This window comes from Callospermophilus lateralis, chromosome X, assembly GCF_048772815.1.
Source record: "Callospermophilus lateralis isolate mCalLat2 chromosome X, mCalLat2.hap1, whole genome shotgun sequence".
Classification (NCBI taxonomy): Eukaryota; Metazoa; Chordata; class Mammalia; order Rodentia; family Sciuridae; genus Callospermophilus; species Callospermophilus lateralis.
This window is the reverse complement of record NC_135325.1, coordinates 64,378,310-64,398,690: the sequence shown is the minus strand read 5'-3', so window position 1 is coordinate 64,398,690 and position 20,381 is coordinate 64,378,310. Positions and strand designations below refer to the sequence as shown.

The 20,381-nt window shown below is 30.7% G+C and overlaps 1 protein-coding gene across 1 annotated transcript in view; it reads right to left on the bottom strand.

Annotated features, from left to right (window-relative positions):
* LOC143638576 (uncharacterized) overlaps window positions 1-20,381 on the bottom strand; it is a 452,770-nt gene that overhangs the window by 282,226 nt on the left and 150,163 nt on the right. The window contains exon 7 of the mRNA XM_077106457.1: window positions 17,897-17,984. Coding sequence (XP_076962572.1) covers window positions 17,897-17,984 — 88 coding nt within the window. The remainder of the gene's footprint in view (window positions 1-17,896; window positions 17,985-20,381) is intronic.

Below are 20,381 nucleotides of genomic sequence, written 5' to 3'. Positions count from 1 at the left end.
TTTAATTTCTTGTGTATTTAAATTTATATTAATTGGAATAGTAAACTATTTAAATTTAAGGTAATTATCAATAGATATGCACTTATGTATATAATTTTATAGTATTTTGTCTTTGTTCCATCTGTTTTTTATTCCTCTTTTCAATTAAATATTTATAAGATTCTATTTCCTCTTGTCTATTAGGTTTTTGTCTATGTCATCTTTTGTTAATATTTCCATGAATCTAAAACATATTTTTAAAGTCTGGTTTAGAAAAAAAATTTGTGTCCCAAAAATATTTTCAGGGAATAATGTGAAAATTATCTTCATAATAATCTTAAAATCATATTTTTTTCATTTGACGTTTTCATGAATACTCAGTGGTTTAATACAGAGGCTTATGGAATGTGAGAGTATAATATTTTAAATGCAATTGCAAATATGCTGTCTCCTATGAAAATGGAATTAATAGCATTTGAAATCTATTAAAAAACAATTCTTCTTAATTTTAGTTTAGTTTTAGAAAACCTGTTTATTTAACATATGACACCTATGTTAATACACAGTTGGCTTATTATAGTTGGATTTTTAAGTATGGGAAATATCAATAGATTTAACCCATATAAAGAAACATTCTTTAGGACCACAAATATCCTTGAGATTAAATGACTCATTGCATCAAAAGTTTTGGTAACTGTTACACTACAGTTTGTAATATCTATCAATTTAATTAAATTGATCATTTTATCACTTCAAAATAATGTCTAGAATTTTACATAAAGATTGGTCATTGTTGTCTTATTTTTGACATTATGAATGCCATATTTTATGAGACATTATTGTTATTTCTCTCCTAAACAGGTAATATTCATTTATCTTTTGCCCATATATTTACTTTTTGTTGGGCCTTTCATTCCTTTCTGTGATTTCTTCTATATGAGATAATTTTCCTTCAGGCAGAGGAATTCTTTTACTTAGGTTCAAGTCTCCTGTGATAAATTCTTTCAACATTTATTTTTGTCAAAACATCTTAATTTTGATTTAATTTTTGAAGAGGATTTATGTATATTCAATTCTGCCATCAATTGTGAAGAACAGAATGCAAATTGGCATTTATTTTCTTTTACCAATTTAAAGATACTGCACAATTACACTCAATAGAGGAACACACTGTCCTTATTGCTTGGGACTATTCAGTTTTCATATCAAAAGACCTTTTCCTAGAATTCCCTTAGTCCTTGAAAAATTTGAACAGTTTCTCATCTTGTTTGAGCTTCTGTTTCTTCTGCTAAAATTCAGCTCCCTAACTGTAGCTGCTTTCAAGAATGTGTCTTTTATCTGGCTGATAAGTTTTATATTTTCTTTTTAAAGGAAAGACATTTATTTAGCTCACAGTTAAGGGGGTTCAAGAGCATAATGCCAGCATCTGCTTTGTTCTGGTATGGCAGTCACAGTGGATGGCAGCACAATGGTAGGAGCATATGTGAGAGTGGCAAGTGGTGCAACAAAAGAGATTCAGAGGTGGTTCCAGGCTCCCTCAGAACAACCCATTCTTCTGGGAACTAATCTAGTCCTAGGAGATCTGCATTTCCCTTCCAACACTGATGCCCCTTTTAATTAAGTTTATTTATTTATTTGGGTACTGAGCATTGAACTTGGGGGCACTTGGCCACTGAGCCACATTCCCAGCCCTATTTTGTATTTTACTTAGACAAGTGAGTGTCTCACTGAGTTGCTTAGTGCTTCACCATTACTGAGGCTGCCTTTAAACTCTTGATCCTCCTGTCTCTGCCTCCGGATATGCTGGGATTACAGGCATGTGCCACCACACCCAGCTTAAATTTATTTTAAATGATACATAAAAACATAAAACTTGGGAGCTGGGGCTGGGGCTCAGCAGTAGCACACTTGCCTGGCAGTGTGAGGCACTAGTTTTGATTCTCAGCACCACATATAAAGAAATAAAATAAATGTCTTTCAACAACTAAAAAAATATTTTAGTAAAACACATAAAACTTGTGCATAATAATGGAGCTCCATGTGATATTTCAATGCATGTGTATATTATTTACTGTTTACATGTGGTTAATTTTCTTTGATTTTTCAATAATTTGAATAACTACCACAATGTGTATAGGCAAGGTTTTACTTATTTATGCTTGTTGATTTGCTGAACTTTAATCTGTGGATCGATATCCACTGTCATATTTGAAAAAAATTTCCCAAACTATCATTTCTTTAAATATTGTTTGTATTCCATTCTCACTTCCCTCACCTCTTAGAATTCCAATTACATGTGTGTTGGACATTTTGAACATGTCATGCATCCTCTGTTGTCATTTCCCAGCTTTTTCTCTCATTCCTTTAGTTGAACTATTTTCAGTTAACTTACCTTCAAATTCATTAGTATACTCTGATATTGAACCCATATATAAAAATAGCTATTAATTTCAAATATTATATTTTCAGTTCCAATATATACAATTATTGTTATATACACTTTATGATGTTTTAGAAATTTTCATTTTTCATCAATTTTATCCATCTTTTACTCAGGATCTAGAGTTGCTATAGTTAGGACCTAAAGCTTCTGGTTTTCAAAAAATATAAGAGGACATGAAAAGAAAGAGGAAATAGTGACTCATATATCCACAGAAAAGCAGGGAATAAAATTGACTGTGAGAAGCTGGAAATTGTGGGGAGCTTTATTAGTCCATTTTTATCTTACTATAATAAAATCCTTGAGGTTAAACAACATATAAAGAAAAAGTTTTGTTAAGCACACAGTTTTGGAGGCTGAAGGCTGAAGATAAATCAGCCCTATGCATTTTAGCCTTTATTGAGAACCCTCTTGGCTGTGTCACAACATGGTAAAGAAATAGAAAAACTGAGGCTAAGTGTATGGGGGTGACCTCGCTTTCTAACAACCTACTCTTTTGAGAACTAACTAGGGCCCCATGGAAACTACATTAATCTCTTTCCAAGGACTTAATTTCCTCCAAAAAAGTTCCTTCAGTTAAAGGTTCTTTTGCCTCTCAACTTTGTTGCAATGGGGACTCAGCTTCTCTCATATGAGTCTCTCAGAGATAATTCATATCCAAACCATATCATGGGGAAATAGAGAAAAGATGATTAATATATACAGAGGTTTATGACTGGATAACAGCCATAACTTCCATGTTCTGAATAAATGTAACTATGGTTGACAGCATTTAATTGTATATTTAATTATATGCATATATAAGTATGTCAAAATGAATCCCAGAATCATGTATAGCTATAGTGCAGCAATAAAAAGGTAAAGGTATTTAAACAATGAGAAGAAATACCCAGTGACAGGATTTTGAATGTAACCAACACAAAGAAATGATAAATGTCTGAGGTGATGGATATACCAATTACCCTGGCCTTATCATTGTGCATTGTACATAGGTATGAAAACTTCACACAGTACCACATAAATACTTAAAATTTATGTGTCTATGAAAAATACATTAATTAGAGTGTGAGCAAACCCAGATGTCAGATTTAACTAAAAAATTCTTCAGAGAAAGTATTAAAATATGTTCAAAAAAAGATAAATTTATAAAGACAATGTCTCATCAAATAAAAACATTAACAAATATATATAAATTATACAGAAAAACTGAAATGTGTATTTTATATTTGAAAAATATAATAATTGGAAAGAAAAACTTAAAAGAGGGAAGTAACATTTAATTTCAAGAGAAAATCAGCAAGCTTGAAGATAGAACAACATAGATTCTGCAATCTGAAAAATAAGGAGAAAATAAAAATGAAAGGAACTGAATTTCAATATAATATTTACATGATAAAGATGCATAGTGGAAGTATTTATAGTGGGAGTACCAGAAAGAAAAAAAAAAGAGAAAGGGATAGAAAAGTTTCAAAAAATAATTGCTGTAAACTTTCCATATTTGATTTTAAAATAGTAATATACATATCTAACATGATGAATTAATGCTTAATAAAGTTAAGTGCAAAACTTCAACATCTAGAAACATTATGGTAAAAAATGAGACAAATCAAAGTATTAAAATCATCATGAGATATTATCAAAAACAAAACAAGTGGTTTTGTGCAAGGGAATCATGATGATGTCAGCAGCCAATTTTTCATTAGATAAAATTTAACCTAGATGGTAGATATACACAAAGTGGTGAAAAAACTAACAATAGAATTTTCAAAATACATTTTCCTATTAATCACAATACAATTATAACAACTACCAACAAAAATGTTAAGCCACATCTAATATATAGTGTATATTGAAAATTTCACAATGCTTCCCCAAATGACTTTTATGGCTCTATGTAACATCTGTGGTAATACCAAAGTCTCTTTTTCATGGGAAAAACTCAATATTTACCTATGTCTGTGATAAGTGTTAAAAGCATATTGGCAAGAAAGAACATACTGAAGTTTTGAAGAAACACAATTATAATAGCATTTGCACCCATTTAGATTCTATAATTTCTAATTCTTTAAAATTCTGTGATATTTTTATCCTAGAGAAAGATATTTTTATGAAACTGATGAATAACCTTAAATAGCAGCAAAACAAAGTATTATAAAATTTAAAGAATTTAAATAATATTAAGCCAATGTTTTTCATATAATTTCATTTCTTTTGGTACCAGGGATTAAACCCAGGGTGCTTATGACTGAGCCACATCCCCAGCCCTTTTTATTATTTATTTGGAGACAGGGTCTCACTGGGCTTTTTTACAGTCTCACTAAGTTTCTGATGCTGGCTTTAAATCTTTGATCCTCTTGCCTCAATGTCTTGAGTTGCTGGGATTATAGGCATGTGCCACCACGCCCAGCTGTAATTTCACATTTTTTCACAACCAGCCTAACATGTAAATGTAAGACAGTATATGTGAAATTGACTATATTTATATATGCAATTTTCTCTTTGATTTAGATCAAAGCTGATATTTATTTTTACTTAAAGAACATGGGAGTTATAGTATGACTTTTCATAAGTATTGAACTAAGAGTTAATGGGATTAGGAGTTTTACTGTTGGCTCAGTTACCAGGTAGACATTTTACCCTTGATCATATTAATATTGCTCATATTACTCTGAAAAACAGTTTTATTACATAGCAAAAACTATTCAGTAGAAATAGATGATTTGTAAGTGAATTTCCAGTTCTTAACTACTTTGGGTTCATGAACTTTTCGCATAGATTACTAGACAATTGGAAGTCCTAGAATAAAGTTTGTAATCAGCTAACAAAATTAAAACTAGGTGTAGAAGTGGTTTCTATAGAGTGCTCTTATCATTTTAAAGTCATCATAGACCCATGCACTTTAGTCAATATGTGAAATAGAGCCCACTTAAGCATTTAAGCCATATTACTGGGTATAAAACATTGCAGTAACTAAAAGCTACAATAAATAGTCAATGATACATGACAGGTGATCAATAAAAGAAAAGAAAAGGAGAGTAAATTTGGACCATTAAGTATAGAGTCACAGATTGTGATATCACCTCATTAGTATAGGTCAATAATTCATGTTTTTAATAGGCACATAAGTGATAAATAAAGGTAATGTGTTGTGAGGAGGCATGTAGTGGATATTTATTTTTTTAGTTGAATTAAATTAAAAACCATGATCCAACATTATGTAGTCTATAAGAAACCAACTTAATGCATATATATATATATATATATATATATATATATATATATATATATGCATGTGGATTAAAAGTAAAAAATAAAGATAAAAATATGAACCATATAAAAATGATCAAAAGAAAGTAAGAATAGTTATATTAATTTCAGTGAGAGTAGAATTCAGAGAAAGAGAAGTAATCAGGGATAATGAGGGGTATTTATAATAATAAAGACATCAATTTTCAAGAAAATGTATTAAAACAGAATATCAAACACTATGAGGTAAACATTCATATAACTGAAAGGAGAAATAGATGAATATGCTGTTATAGCTGGAGACATTAATATCCCTCTGTAAGAAATTTACAGATTCAACAGGTAGAAAATAAGAAAAGAGATATTTCGGCTCAACAACACAATCAACTAGATATGATGGACATCTGTAGACTATTTTATAAAACAACAGCAGACTACACATTATTCTCAAGCTCACATGAGACATTTAACAAGATTAATCAAATTCTGGGCCATAAATATACATTAATAAATTTGAAAGAATATACACATACAACCTGCCTTTAGGGCATGTTTGGATTAAACTAGAATTCACTAAAGGAAGGTGGGAAATCCTAAAATATATAAAAATTAAACAACAAAAACTACCAATTAACAAATTGGCAAATAATCTTATGAGAAGATCTGAATGTGATATATCATTGGAGAACTGAAAATTAAAATGAAACTGATATAATACTGAACACTTATTAGAATGACTAAAATTCAAAACACTGATATTATTAAATACTGGTAAGGATATCAAGTAACATTAACTTTCATTCATTGCTTTTAGGATTGAAAAATGTCACAGTCATTTTTTAAAGAGAGTTTGTAAGTTTCTAACAAAATTAAACATCTTATCATATAATCCAGGAATTAGGATACTTACCCAAATGTGCCATAACTCACATTTACACAAATATCTGCATCTATTTAAAATTTTAAAGAAATGCATTTTTTTTCAACAGTTAAACAAGTGGAGCTATCAAGCTATGAACAGAGGAACCTTAAATATATAGTGCCAAATGAAAAAAAAAGCCATCTAAAACTGCTATATTCTACATAATTCTAATCACATGACATTATGGGAAAGGCAAAATGATGGAGATAGTAAAATGTTTAGCTGTTATTAGGGACTAAGGACAAGGGTGTAGGAGGGGATGATAAATCAGTGAAACACTGGTAATTTTTAGAGGAATGAAACTATTATGCATGAATCTGTAATGGTGGATACTTGACATTATTCATTTGACAAAATTCATAGAACTATATAACACAAAGTAAACATTAATATAAACTATGGATTTCAGTTAATAAAAATTCATTAGTATGGGTTCCTTAATTATAACACATTTGTACCACATCAATGTAAGTTATTAATGACCAGAGGTATAGGAGGGGTAAGAAATGTATGAGAATTCTCTTTACTTTCCATCTAATTTTTCTGTAAATGTAAAACTCTTCCAAATACTAATTATATTTTAACAAGAAAATGAAACATTATATTATCATATGACTCAACAATTCCACTCCTATGTCTATATCCCCAAAAATTCAAAGACTTCAAAAGTATTTAAAAAAAAAACTTGTGTCCAAATACTCATAATAGCAATCTCAACAATACCCTAAATATGGAAACACTATAAATGTTCATTAATGGATAAATGAAATGTGGCATATCCACACAAGAAAATATCATTTAGCTGTAAAAAGGAATAAAGTACATTAGTAACAGTACCAATATTTGCTATAACATGAATGATTTTCAAAAATATTTTATGAAGTGAAAAAAGCCAGGAAAATCTGATGGCTAAGTATGTTTTAATGTTTGAACATCAATTTTAATGATCTATAAAAGTGGCATAATAATATCTTCTTTTCAGGATTATTATGAGAATCAGTATTAACTATGGAAAGTAATTAGCATGTAACTATTATTTTATTAAGCCAAATTTCTGAACTGTTGGATGAGATAATATATCATTTGATGATTTTTATCTTCCAATGTATAAAAAGCTCCAAATTTTATTACTGATAGCATGTTTTAAAAATGAGAAAACACTTTGTATATTTTACAATATAGAGTTCTTCATTCAGTAAGAAATGAATTAGTAACAATATAAATTGTGCATTAAACTAGCTTTAGACAGTAAGTGAAGGGAATCACCAATTGCTACTGTTATAAATTCACTATATTATTCATGTAAATATTTGTCTAGGCTATCATTAAATTGGATAAAAAAATACCTTAGGGTAGTCATTCTCCAACTTTACTCTGTATCAGAATCATCTGGAGTGTCTGCTGGGCCCAATCTCCAGAGTTTTTGATTCATTTGGTTTTCGGCAAGGCCAGACAACTTGCAATTCTAACAAGTTCCCAGGTGATGCTGATGAGAAATACTACCTTAGGGTATCATTGTTAAAATTTCACATTTGAAACCATAATGATGAAAACAGATGTATTAGTTATGATAAACTATATCTACTTTGCATACTGCTTCCATACATTGTAAATGAGATTTGATTACTAAATTTATTATACTTATATGTTTACTTGAGCTGCTCTTTGAACTTCTTTAATATTGAATAAACAAATTAAATTATGTTAGCAAAAATATGTTTCTCCCTTAAAGATTTATTCTAAATAATTTTCCATGCTAAGTTAGTCACATCAAACATTATTTTTAAATTTGGTAGCTTTTTGATTACAACTTAAAATATGAAAACCTGGATTCCTGGGGAAAATATCAAATTTCTTCTATACACCATATGGCTCTACAATCAAATAATTTTATTTCATCTGGAGAAGCAGTCACTGCCATGTTTTAAATGACATTTACTAATGCTGTCTTAATTACCATAATGTGCTAAGTCTTCTATTTTCAGAAAAGAAGCTTTTGTTTTACAATCTTATATTTTCTAACTACTCATTACTGAAACTCAAAACTATAAAATTCTCTAGGCATTATGCAAATATATATATTAGATGAAATTCTATAGCAACTTTTTCCTGAAGCAGAATTGACTGGTACATAAATTTGACATAGAATTCCTTATGCAGCTTCTCTATATGTTAACCCTTTTATGACATTAAAGGATGCTCTGAGTCACAATAGGATATACATTATAAACAGCAACATAGAAATCAAGGTTTTGAAAAATAAAGCAATGAATGGGATGTGAGAATTGATAAGAGGAAAGTACTTAGGGATGGTAATGTTATGATCACTTTATTGCTTAACAAAAGCTGGAACTGGCTTTTAGATATCATTACCAACTTTGATCAGGTTGATAGATCACTGCCAATGTCTTAGAATTGCAATGGTGAAAGAGTAGATAGAAGTACTTGGTTTTAGAAAACCAAAATATAAATAATATAAAACATAATATAAAACATAAAAGATACTGAAAACACAAATCCCATTTGCATCTCTGTGGAATATTCATTATGAGTCTGAATATAAGCATTCAAAGCCCAAAATGAAAGATAACCGAACCAATATCAGATGGAAATACCCAAAAGGTTAACTTCACTTTATGTTTTATGTCAACATAAATTATAGCCTTTAGTGAAGAATGAATAATTACATTATCTAATATTATTAGGATTCACTTTTTTGAGGCTGTAATTTTAAATGAAATATAAGCTCTCCAAGAGAAGCAGGAAGAAATCCCTGAAGCAAACAGTTATATATTTAGAAAAGCAAAGGGGACCACAGAGCAAAGGAAACAATTTTATTATATAAGCTAAGAATGAGATAAACTATCCTTGCTGAAACATTTCTGCTGCCATGAGATTTTGCAAAATTAACAATGTACAAACAAATGACAGCTCTTGAAACAAATCTTGAAATTCACATGTACATTTTCTTTTCCAAGAAATGAGGAACTCTGTCCATCTGCAGTGCAAACATTAAGTCTCTAGTACTCAGAGACCACAAACAAATATGCTCTTCTACAATGTTCACTGCAAGTATTAAAAAAACTCTAGTATGTATAAATTACATATGTATAATAATATGAGAAAAGAAACAATATATGACTCCTAAAAATAAAATATCTCTGGATCTATGGCTGATTTGGATCATCTGTTCTGCTTTTTATCATGACAATTAGGATGTATGAAGAATGGTAAAGTCTTGGTCAGAAAGTACAAACTGTAGTGCACTTCATAAATGTGTTGCTTACAATAGTATATTTGTAATATGCTTGCAATAGTATATTTGTGATTTGCTTAACTATATACAACGTGTACCTACTGCATATGACTCATTTGGAGGATGCTTGTTTTTCAAATAAGTTTGTAGGTCCCACCTAAAAGTCTTGATCTCATCCCTGGATGCACAGTTTATTTATTTATTTATTTATTTTGATTTTTTGAAAAGAACAATAGCCAGATTCCGTTTCATATCAATTAAATCTAATATACCTAGAGTTGAGTATGGGCATTAATAGTTTTGAAATTTCATCAGGTAGATTTTTTTGTAGCAGGGATTGAACCCAGAGGTGCTCTACAACTGAGCACTTTTTATTTTGAGACAGGTACGTTGCTAGGTACATTGCTGAGGCTGGCTTTGAACTTGTGATCATCCTGTCTTGGCCTCCAGAGCTTCTGGAATTACAAGCATGTGCCACCACACCCAACTCCTCATGTAATTCTTCAGAGCATGCAGTTGGGTTGAAAAACAGTGGTAGTGAATCAAAATCAAGAAGCAGGTTGTATTTAGGTTCTTTGGTAATAGTTTCACACTTTATGGTTTGCGGAATACTGCTGTATAAGGTTCTGATATTTTTTATAAAGGAAACTCTGATTTTCAAAGATGACTTATCAATCCATCTATTATCTTATTTTTAATATTTTTTGTTTAATAAAGATGCTGAGGAAGGTTGGTGTCTTTCAGCTATAGATATCTCTTTCTAAATCCTATGAGAGAGTGTTTTCCATCAATATCAGTATTCCTTCAAAGCTGAGATGATAATTTATTGCCTTAGCTTTTGATCTGCTTTGTCCATTTTTAAACTCTTGTTCCACAGAAAGAATTTCCTCTCTATGTTCTATGAGGATTGTACTTATTTCTACACAGGAACTGTTTCTATTGATATTTTTAAAAATTGCTATTGTAAAGTCCACTGATGCAGATCTTCCTTTTTCTTTGATAAATAAATTTCTCTTACTCCTTTAAACACCTAGCAGATTCTAGAATTGTTTATAACTAAAAAGTTCTTGCCTCTGTGTTTTAGCTTTTGAAAAGTGAGTTTTTATTCTAACTTCTGTATGGATCACAACCACAGAAGATTGATACATAGAAAAAAGCGAACTCCAATTATTTTCCATGACTGGTTTAACATGTTTAAATGAGTGAAAGTAGAAAAAAAGAATGGCTATTGAAAAGGAAATTAGAAATAAAATGGATGTACAGTGTCAAACATTTTGCAGGATGGAGTACAAGGTACTTGTCAGAAGATAGTTTCTCTCTCTCTCTCTCTTTCATAGAATATACTTATTTTAGGACTACTCTGATATTTTATTTGTGATGACTAAATAGGGATGTAAATATCAAGTCAACTTCTGAAATGTTTTCAAACCTGCTATTCAAATATTGGTGAAGATTAAGAGAAATGAGAGAGGAGAGAGGGAACAACAATTGAAAAAGCAGGAAAAAAGAAAACAAGGTAAATGGAAGAGTAAGAGTAGCTTTTTCTTACTTTTTAAAATATAATTTATCTTGGGATAGCTAAATCCTTTGTAATGTAGCCTTTCCTAACCTTTTTAAAAAATTAATATGGGATATAAAATGACAACATAAAGCAAAGAATATCTGAGGTTTGGTATTGTTGTATTTTGTGCAAAATGAAGGTTAAAATGGAAAATCTAATCAGAATATTCTGCTCCATAATAAACAGTTGTAGCTAAAGCTAAGTAATCTTATGAATTTGGAAGGGTGAGAAATTGAAAATATTCCTTGATGTTCATGGGGATTTTTTTCCATTTACTTCCATTTTTGTAAAAATATATGTTCATTAATTAAATACTAATATCTTCTTGAGTAAATAGCCATCAAGTTTAAAAAATATTGAAAATACAGAATTGCAAAAAATTGTGCTGTAAATGGATAATAATGAGTGTAATGCATTACATTATTGTCATGTATGTAAAAAATAAAAACAAACAAACAAAAATATTGAAATACTGTGTAAAGGCAACTACAGCTGAGAGTTCAGACTCTAGTGTAGCATTCTCAGTCACAAGCAATTTCGTTCCACAGGGGCATTTTGGCAATGTTTGGAGATACATACATCCCACAATACGAAGACCAAAGCCAACAACAAAAATTGCCAAACTCAAAATGTCAGTAACATTCAGGTTGAGAAGTCCTACTTGGTTTGGAAAGACCACCTGCATTAAAAATCTTAGTCTCACTACTTAATAGTGTGTGAACTCAGGCAAATTATTTAACTCCTTTTGTCTTAGATTACCCATTTGTAAAATGAGGATAATAGAACTTTATTATGTGAATATGCCCATACTCTGCTATGAAGATTAAGTAAGTTAACATACAGTGTTTGATGTAGTGAGTGCACAATAGTGTTTATGTGACTATTAGTTGATTATTGGGGGGGGGTGGTACTGGGGATCAAATTCAGAGTCACATCCCCAGCCCTATTTTGTATTTTATTTAGAGACATATGGAACTGAAAAAGCTCAACAGCATAAACAAAACAATCTGATTAAGAATGGGTAATAGCCAGGCGTGGTAGCGCAAGCCTGTAGTCCCAGTGGCTTGGGAGGCTGAAGCAGGAGGATCACAAGTTCAAAGCCAGCCTCAGCAAAAAGTGAGGCACTAAGCAACTCAGTGAGACCCTGTCTCTAAATAAAATACAAAATAGGGCTGGGATATGGTTCAGTGGTCAAGTGCCCCTGAGTTCAATCCCTGGTACCCTCTCCCCATATAAAAAGAATTGGCAATGAACCTAAATAGATATTGTGAAGTCACAATGAGGCAAATTGCTTGCTATGAGTGATTCCATTTTATGGGAAGTAGTATAGCACATGGGGAGAAGGATACATTAGGTTAAAGAAAATTATGATTAGAGAAAAAATAACATATGCTGTACACAGGAAAAAATTATCTGAGTTCTGCAAACAGAACCTTCCAGGAAATTAGAACATTACCCTGGGTATGAAGTTATTAGTTACAGAATGTAACATATACTGATAAAAAATAGAATCCCTGCTTGCTGGCATGCTAAGCTACTTGTTAATGATAAAAGGATGAGAAAACCAAACTAAGAGCATCTCGGCACATTCATGGTTTAATCTGCCCCATGAGTTAGTTTTTCTGTGCATAGATATCATGACATTGTGTGCCCTGTGTGTAGAACCTGTTCTACAGACTTTGGAAACACCTTTGGCAAAGGGAATATTGGATGTCCAGTCAGTAGGTTGATAACAAGTCTCAAGGACTTTCCCTTTGAGCCTGCAACAATGTCTTTTTTCTCTTTCTCAAACAGATCACATATTGGGAATTCCATTTCTCTTGAAGTTAAATGACATGCCCTTCAGCTACAAGGCTTAATCAAGAAAATAGGAGGATCTGTTCCTTTATTAGATGTATTGGAATTTTTGACTGTTGATAGGGAACAATGGCCTTGGTATCCAGTCATTGATATGTTGGAGGCAGAAACCTGGGAGTGCATAGGACAGAGTCTTATGATGTGCATAGGACCAGTTACATTAAAACATTTAACTATATGGAATTAATAACATTAGTTATTCAACCAATCCAAACTCTGCAGACATCAAATATTACTCTTTTGGAAAACATATGAAGGTACTTGGCACCAAATAATTAGATATCTACCAGAATTCACATAAAAAGCACAACTTTATCTGTTATATTTGCTTTAAAACACTTTTCTGGCTCACCACTTAATTTCATTGTGGATTTCCAATATGTTTTTATATATTTCAAAAATTATTGGATGCTAATCTTAACCCATCACGAGATTCTCCTCTAATTTCTCTTTTTACCATGCTGTCTACTTTGTTGACCTATTTTCAATTCCAAGGTCATAAATATTTAATTCCATTGTATCTTATAAATGTTATGTGTTTTAATTCATATATAGTTCATTTATCAATTTTGAGTTAATGTTTGTATGTTGTGTGATGTACAACATTCTTTTGTGCTAGAAATCCAGTTGCCAAATCAGAGTTTGTCGAAAAGACTATTATTTACTGTTTAAATGAATTTGTCATTCAATGAAAAGTCACCTGTGCATGAATATATGTGCTTATTTCTGAACTCTCAATTCTATTGTATTGATGTTTATTTCTATACTTATGCCATAACAACACTGTTTTGATTACTCTACTTTTGTGGTAAGTTTTGAAATCTGGAATGTAAGTTATATGAACCCGTTTTTCTTTTTCAAGATTGTTTTGGCTTTGGGGGGTTTACCAATTCCACATGAATTTGATAGTAAGCTTTTCCAGTTCTTCAAAAAATTTGGAGTTGAACTTTTTTATAGGGATTGCATTGAATCTGTAACTCAATTTGTGTAGTATTCACACATTATGAATATTAAATCTTCCTATCCATGAACACAGAATTTTTTTCCATATAATTAAGTATTCCAAATTTCATTGAGGCATGATTTTAGGTTTAATGTGTTTCATTACATTGATTAAATTTATTCTTAAGTATATTATAAAAGGATATTATTATAAATGAAATTGTTAATTTCACTATTAGATTGTTCATTTCAAGTATCACAGAAACACAACTGATTTTTGTGCATTGATCTTTTTCCCTTATTGCTTTGATAAACTTATTTATTGGCTCTAATAACTTTTCTTGTGTAATCTTTGGGATTTCTATGGATAAGATAATGTTATCAGTAACAGTGATAATTGTATTTCTTTCCAATTTGAGTTTTCAAATTTTCTCTTTTTTACTTAATTGCCCTGGATTGAACTTCTAGTACAATATTCAATAATAGTGGTAATAGTGGGCAACATTTTTTTCTTGATCTTCAGAGGAATACTTCACTCTTTCACTATTGACCGTAATCTTAACTGTGGGCTTTTCATAAATGCTGTATGTGATGATGTGAAAGTTCCCGAGTATTCCTAGTTGTCTGAATGTTTTATTTAATCATGAAACAGGACTGGCTTATTTCAAATGCCCTTTCTCTATTAACTGAGATGATCATGCATTTTTCTCTTCATTTCATGAATATATATTTTGATGTTTGATTATCTTATATCAAGTAAACATTTCTGGGATAAATCCCACATTATCATGACATATTATCTTTTTAATAGTTTGCTGTATTATATTCAATAGTATTTTTCAAGCATATTTCCATTGGTATTTATAATGACATTGATCTCTAATTTTCTTTTTGTGTGACTTCTTCCATTAGCTTTGGAATTAAAATAATGCTGGCCTAAAAAAATGAGTTAGGTAGTGTTCCTTTTCCTTGTACTCATTATAAGAGTTTCAAAAGGACTGGTTGTTGTTCTTTTTTAAATATTTTGAATAAACCCATCTTGTTCTGGAGTTATCATGTTGGAGAGATTTTTAATTATAAATTCAATCTCTTTACTTTGTTATTGGTGTGTTAATTTTTTTCTGCTTCACTCAGTTTAGGCAATTTGCATGTTTCTAGATAATGTGTTTATTTTACCTTGGTTATCTAACTTGTTAGTAAAGAGTTATTCATAGAAGTCTCTTATGATTCTTTATTTATGTGTGTAAGGTTGAACAAATACTCCCATTTCCATGTTTTATTTTATCATTATTTTATTCTCTTCCTCATTAAGGATTTTTCTATTTTCTATTAATTAGCTTCTTTTTTCTTTTGATTGTTTTTACTGAATGCAGACCATTATATATGAAAAAATATAAAGATCATTTGAGGCTTGTGATGATATTATCTTCCATTAGAGAGAATTTACTTTTGATTTTGTCAGTTACAGTAGGGGGGAGATCAAATTAATGCAATCAAGGGTAATGCTAAAAACAGCTTCAGTTTTGGGGAGATCTAGTTTCCTTCTGATTTATCGTTAAACCTAGCATGTAACCCATTATTGCTCCTAATTTAAAGCTTGGCTGGCCAAGAATACCCATTTTATTCACTTGGTTATATAAAACTAATGAAAAGTCTGGTCAGCTTTTCAGGTTCTTATCAACCAATTTCTACTCAGCTTTTCAGTTTCTTGGTTGCCTTTTTTAAATGGATAAATAGACACAAGATCAGGGTAAAAGGTGAGATTCATTATGTTTACCTTCGTTTCTTTATGGGATATTATGACTATAAACTCCATCTTGCCTTAATATCATTGTTTTTTTGGTACTGGGTATTGAACTCAGGGATACTCAACCACTGAGCCACATTCTCAGTCCTATTTTGTATTTTGTTTTGACCAAGGTTCTCATTGAGTTGCTTAGCGCCTCACTTTTGTTGAGGCTGGGTTTGAACTCACAGTGCTCCTACCTTAACCTCCCAAGTTACTGGGATTACAGGGATGTGCCACCACATCCAACACCTTAGTATCATTTTGATGCTCTCAAATAGAAATGCTTATTTATTTCTAGATTTTTGTGTTTTACTTTGTAGGATGGTTAGTCTAGTAAGAATCTGCAGTGTATTTGCTTGAAATAGCAGCCTAATTTTGAGGATATTTATGAGACATAAATTTTCCCATGACCTTTCTCAACAGTAAGGCAAGAAATGGTAGAGACTGAATGAACAACCATATCTGTATATTAATGCAGAAAATAGGTGGACTCCAATTACCGATATACTCGTCTTTTCATACATTTACCCTCACCTGAAGAAGAAATTTCATTCAGTTAACAAGTTTGAAATCAGGATTTGAAGATTAAAAGAGTTATTATATCTAGATCTTATAATTAACTGTACCTTGCAAGTTGTTAACTACCATATAAGCATGAGCTATTATTATTATTAAATATTCTCCCATGGAATCAGACTTTGAATTAATTCCAGAAAAACAAATACAATTTACATATACATGATACCTGTGATAATGAACACTAATTTAAGACTTCCTGGTATGTTTAATCATGCTAAATATATTGATTTTTTGAAAAACAGGACTTCTTATGTTTACCTGGCTGGCCACAGATGCCTAAGCTCAAGAGATCTTTTTCCCTTAGCCTCCCAATTAGCTGGGACTGCAAGCATGCACCATTATGCCCAGCTCACATCCCAATGTTTATTAGATAACATACTATTTACAAACATTATGCTGAATAACCTTAATAGAAAATAATAGCAGATTGGATCTAGCTTCAAGATAATCAAAGTCTATTTTAATACATGATATATACATTAAAAGTAAATATTATATGTTTACATATTTCAGTACTCTGCTAATCTTTGAGGGGAAATCATTTTGTCTTACTCATTTTTATTTCATCTATGAAGCCCAGTACATGGATTTATATAGTGCTGACCCACAAATAATTATGGAATTAAAACAATGTTAGAAATTAGCATATTCCTAATTCAGTGAAATAAGAACAACAAAAGAAGGCACCCTGTTGGATGAATGACTATATTGCTGGATTGTACGGATACATGTATGGATAAATAAATGAATGGATATAAGTATAAATAGATGAATGAATGAATGAGTTCTAAATTACTCCTTAAAGACATATTATGTTATGATAAGGGGGAAAAGTCATGGTACCAAAATTTAGGTAGAACAAATAATATGACAAAAATATAGAGCCTAAATAATCTATAAAACATTTAAGGACAAAGGAGTAAAACATTTTCATGGTAGTACAAGGGTCATATAAACTATGGTAAAATAATAGATTATTTTTAACCAAAGAGGACCCTGAATGCCAGTTTATCAAGATCATACAATTCTCCCTATACAATAGGAACCATTTGAAAATTTTAATGGCTATTTTAGAAAAATATAGTATTAATAGTAAATTCAGACTGAATATGAAAGAGATTTGAGGTGACAACTCCATTTGGTAGCTATATTAATATTCCCCATCTATTTTCTAGCAAAGTATAGGCTGAAATTTCAGTGTTGGCACTAAAAATGATAAATAACAGACAGATTATATATAAATTATTAAAGATAAACTTACTAGACTTTATGAACAAATGTATATGAAGATGTGTGGGGAAGAGCAAAACAAAACTATGTCTTACCTGTTCAGAGAAATGTTTCAGTAATGTGATATGTTTAATGAGATGACTTTTCAGACTGGAAAATTCTGACATGCAATCAAATGGAGGCCTGTCAGGGAAGGATGACAAAGAGATTCCATCAATCTGAGTTTCACTGTACCTTAGGAAATTGAAAATAACAATCCATTATATAGAGAGTTTTAAATCAAAAAGTGCCAGGAGTCAGTTAAAATCTATTCATCACAAAATTATATAAAAAAGTAACATAAATCTTATATAAAAGCTTTAGTATGCAGTATTTCTTTCACTTCAATAAAGTGGCAGGATGATAAGAGCAAAATATAAAATAGTTATTTGTGTTTATGAATTGCTTTAAATAGGTAAATGTTTTATATTACTTCCTTTTCTTAACTTCCTTAGTGTATATAAAAGTAACAGAGAAGGCAGGAAAAGAGTGTCAAATATGACCTAAATACACCATTAAAAAATAAATATTGCCTTATATAGAATTTACTTTTTGACACAAAGGGAAATATTTTATTTAAAACACTATAGATAACTGAGAAGTTTGGGTTTTATTATTCATGTCTAGCATAATTTTTAGTCTTCTGCAGTATGGGAGACATTTAATCACAAGTGGAATTTTGAATACATTATAATACCTGTATAATTTTGTTGAAAAATGATGAGACTTCATCTGTATATTAAGATCATTTCAGAAACAGAGAACAGTTTTCAGAATGTCAGTTTTAAAATAAATAATCAAGACTATAGTATGAATCCATACTTACCCTCACAAAGTATATGAAACTTTATTTTTAAGAATCAGATAGAAAAAAGAAATTCATAAGCTTACCTCTCAATTGCTAAGAGACTATAATCCTTGGTCTTTGCCTTAAAGTGCCATTTTCTAGAAGTGTATTTCTATAGCATATAGCATTTGTAATGACTGAAATTACCTCTTATAATTAAGAACATAAACTTATATGGCAAAAATTACTTGCCAGGACAAAAAAATTCACTTTTCTATAACTCTCTCCAGGGAATAAAACCTTTCGGGGAAATTCGTTGAGCCATTTAAAAAAAAAATTATCTATTTGTGTGTGTTTGTGGCTCAATGGCTAAATACCCCTTCAATCCCTGGTACCAATAGAAAGATAAAAAGAGAGAGAGAAAAAAATAAGTTCATCCCCATTATTCTATTCTATCTCTTATTTCTGAACATAAAACATGCTCAATTTATGTTTCCCTACCAGCCCTTACCAGCAAAATCCTGTGCTTATATGAGTGGTCTTGAATCACATTATGCCCAATGAAATAATAAATTCTTTTTGTTTTGAATCAATAAACCACCAACAATTTTAATGGCAAATGGAAACAACACTATGATAAAAAAAAATCTTGTCAACAGATTTCATTTAGTACCATGAATAAAATCTTTCAAAAGTCCATAACTTCTATAGTAAAATTTAAAATATACCTTCTGTTACTTATTAAAGAAGCACTAAAAGGATATTTTATCATAGAAATATAAGCTTATAGTGCTTTTAAAATAAACTTTTTACATAGTATAGGGCAGTTGAAAAAGTTCAATTAACTCACTGTAAAGTCTGAATATTTTACCTAAAAAGAAGAGGTAACTCATTTGAGGAAGAGATCAAATAACAGGCTTTTCCCCCCTTTTATTCATGATATCGTGAATTAAATTCTTGAATCAACTTCAATTCTCAAATTCTATTGTTCCTCTTACCAAAAGGATTCACAAAACCTATATTCTCCTTTAATTAAAACTGAAATAACTTTAGGTTTGAAGTAATAGTTTTATTAAGCAATGATGCATCGCATGAAATAATTGCTTTAATCACAATTAGAAAAGATTTCAATATTAAAATTAATAATTCAAAATTTTAAATTTTAACAGTATTTTTCCTGTGTTTTTCTTTTTCAACACAGTGGTGAGGCTGCTTTCAGAATAAATTACATAAATCACTTTGCCTAGGAATATAATGATTCAACATCAAAGAGGAAAGAAGGAGCAATTGCTCTAGTTGACACTCTAATTATATATGTGTTAAGGGAAAATATAATTATTTTATATAAGAAATTCAAAGCCAGGTGTGGTGGCACACACTTGTAATCCCAGCAGCTCAGGAGGCTGAGGCAGGAGGATCACAAATTCAAACCCAGCCTCAGCAACAGTGAGGTGCTAAGTAACTCAGTGCAACTCTGTATCTAAATAAAATATAAAATGGGGCTGGGTATGTGGCTCAGTGGTGGAGTGCCCCTGAGTTCAATCCCTGGTACATCCCCCCGACCCCCCAAAAAAAGGAAATTCAATTTGGTTGAGCCCTAACTTCTAAAAAATACTTGATGCTATGTTTTCATAAATAAGGCAGAAGAGTCCCTGATGCAACTTGCAAAATGTAAGGACTTTACTAGAAGGTCTTTTTAAAATCAGTAGCGCTTAAAGCAAAGAAATTTAAGAGTACTGAGGTGTTTTATAACA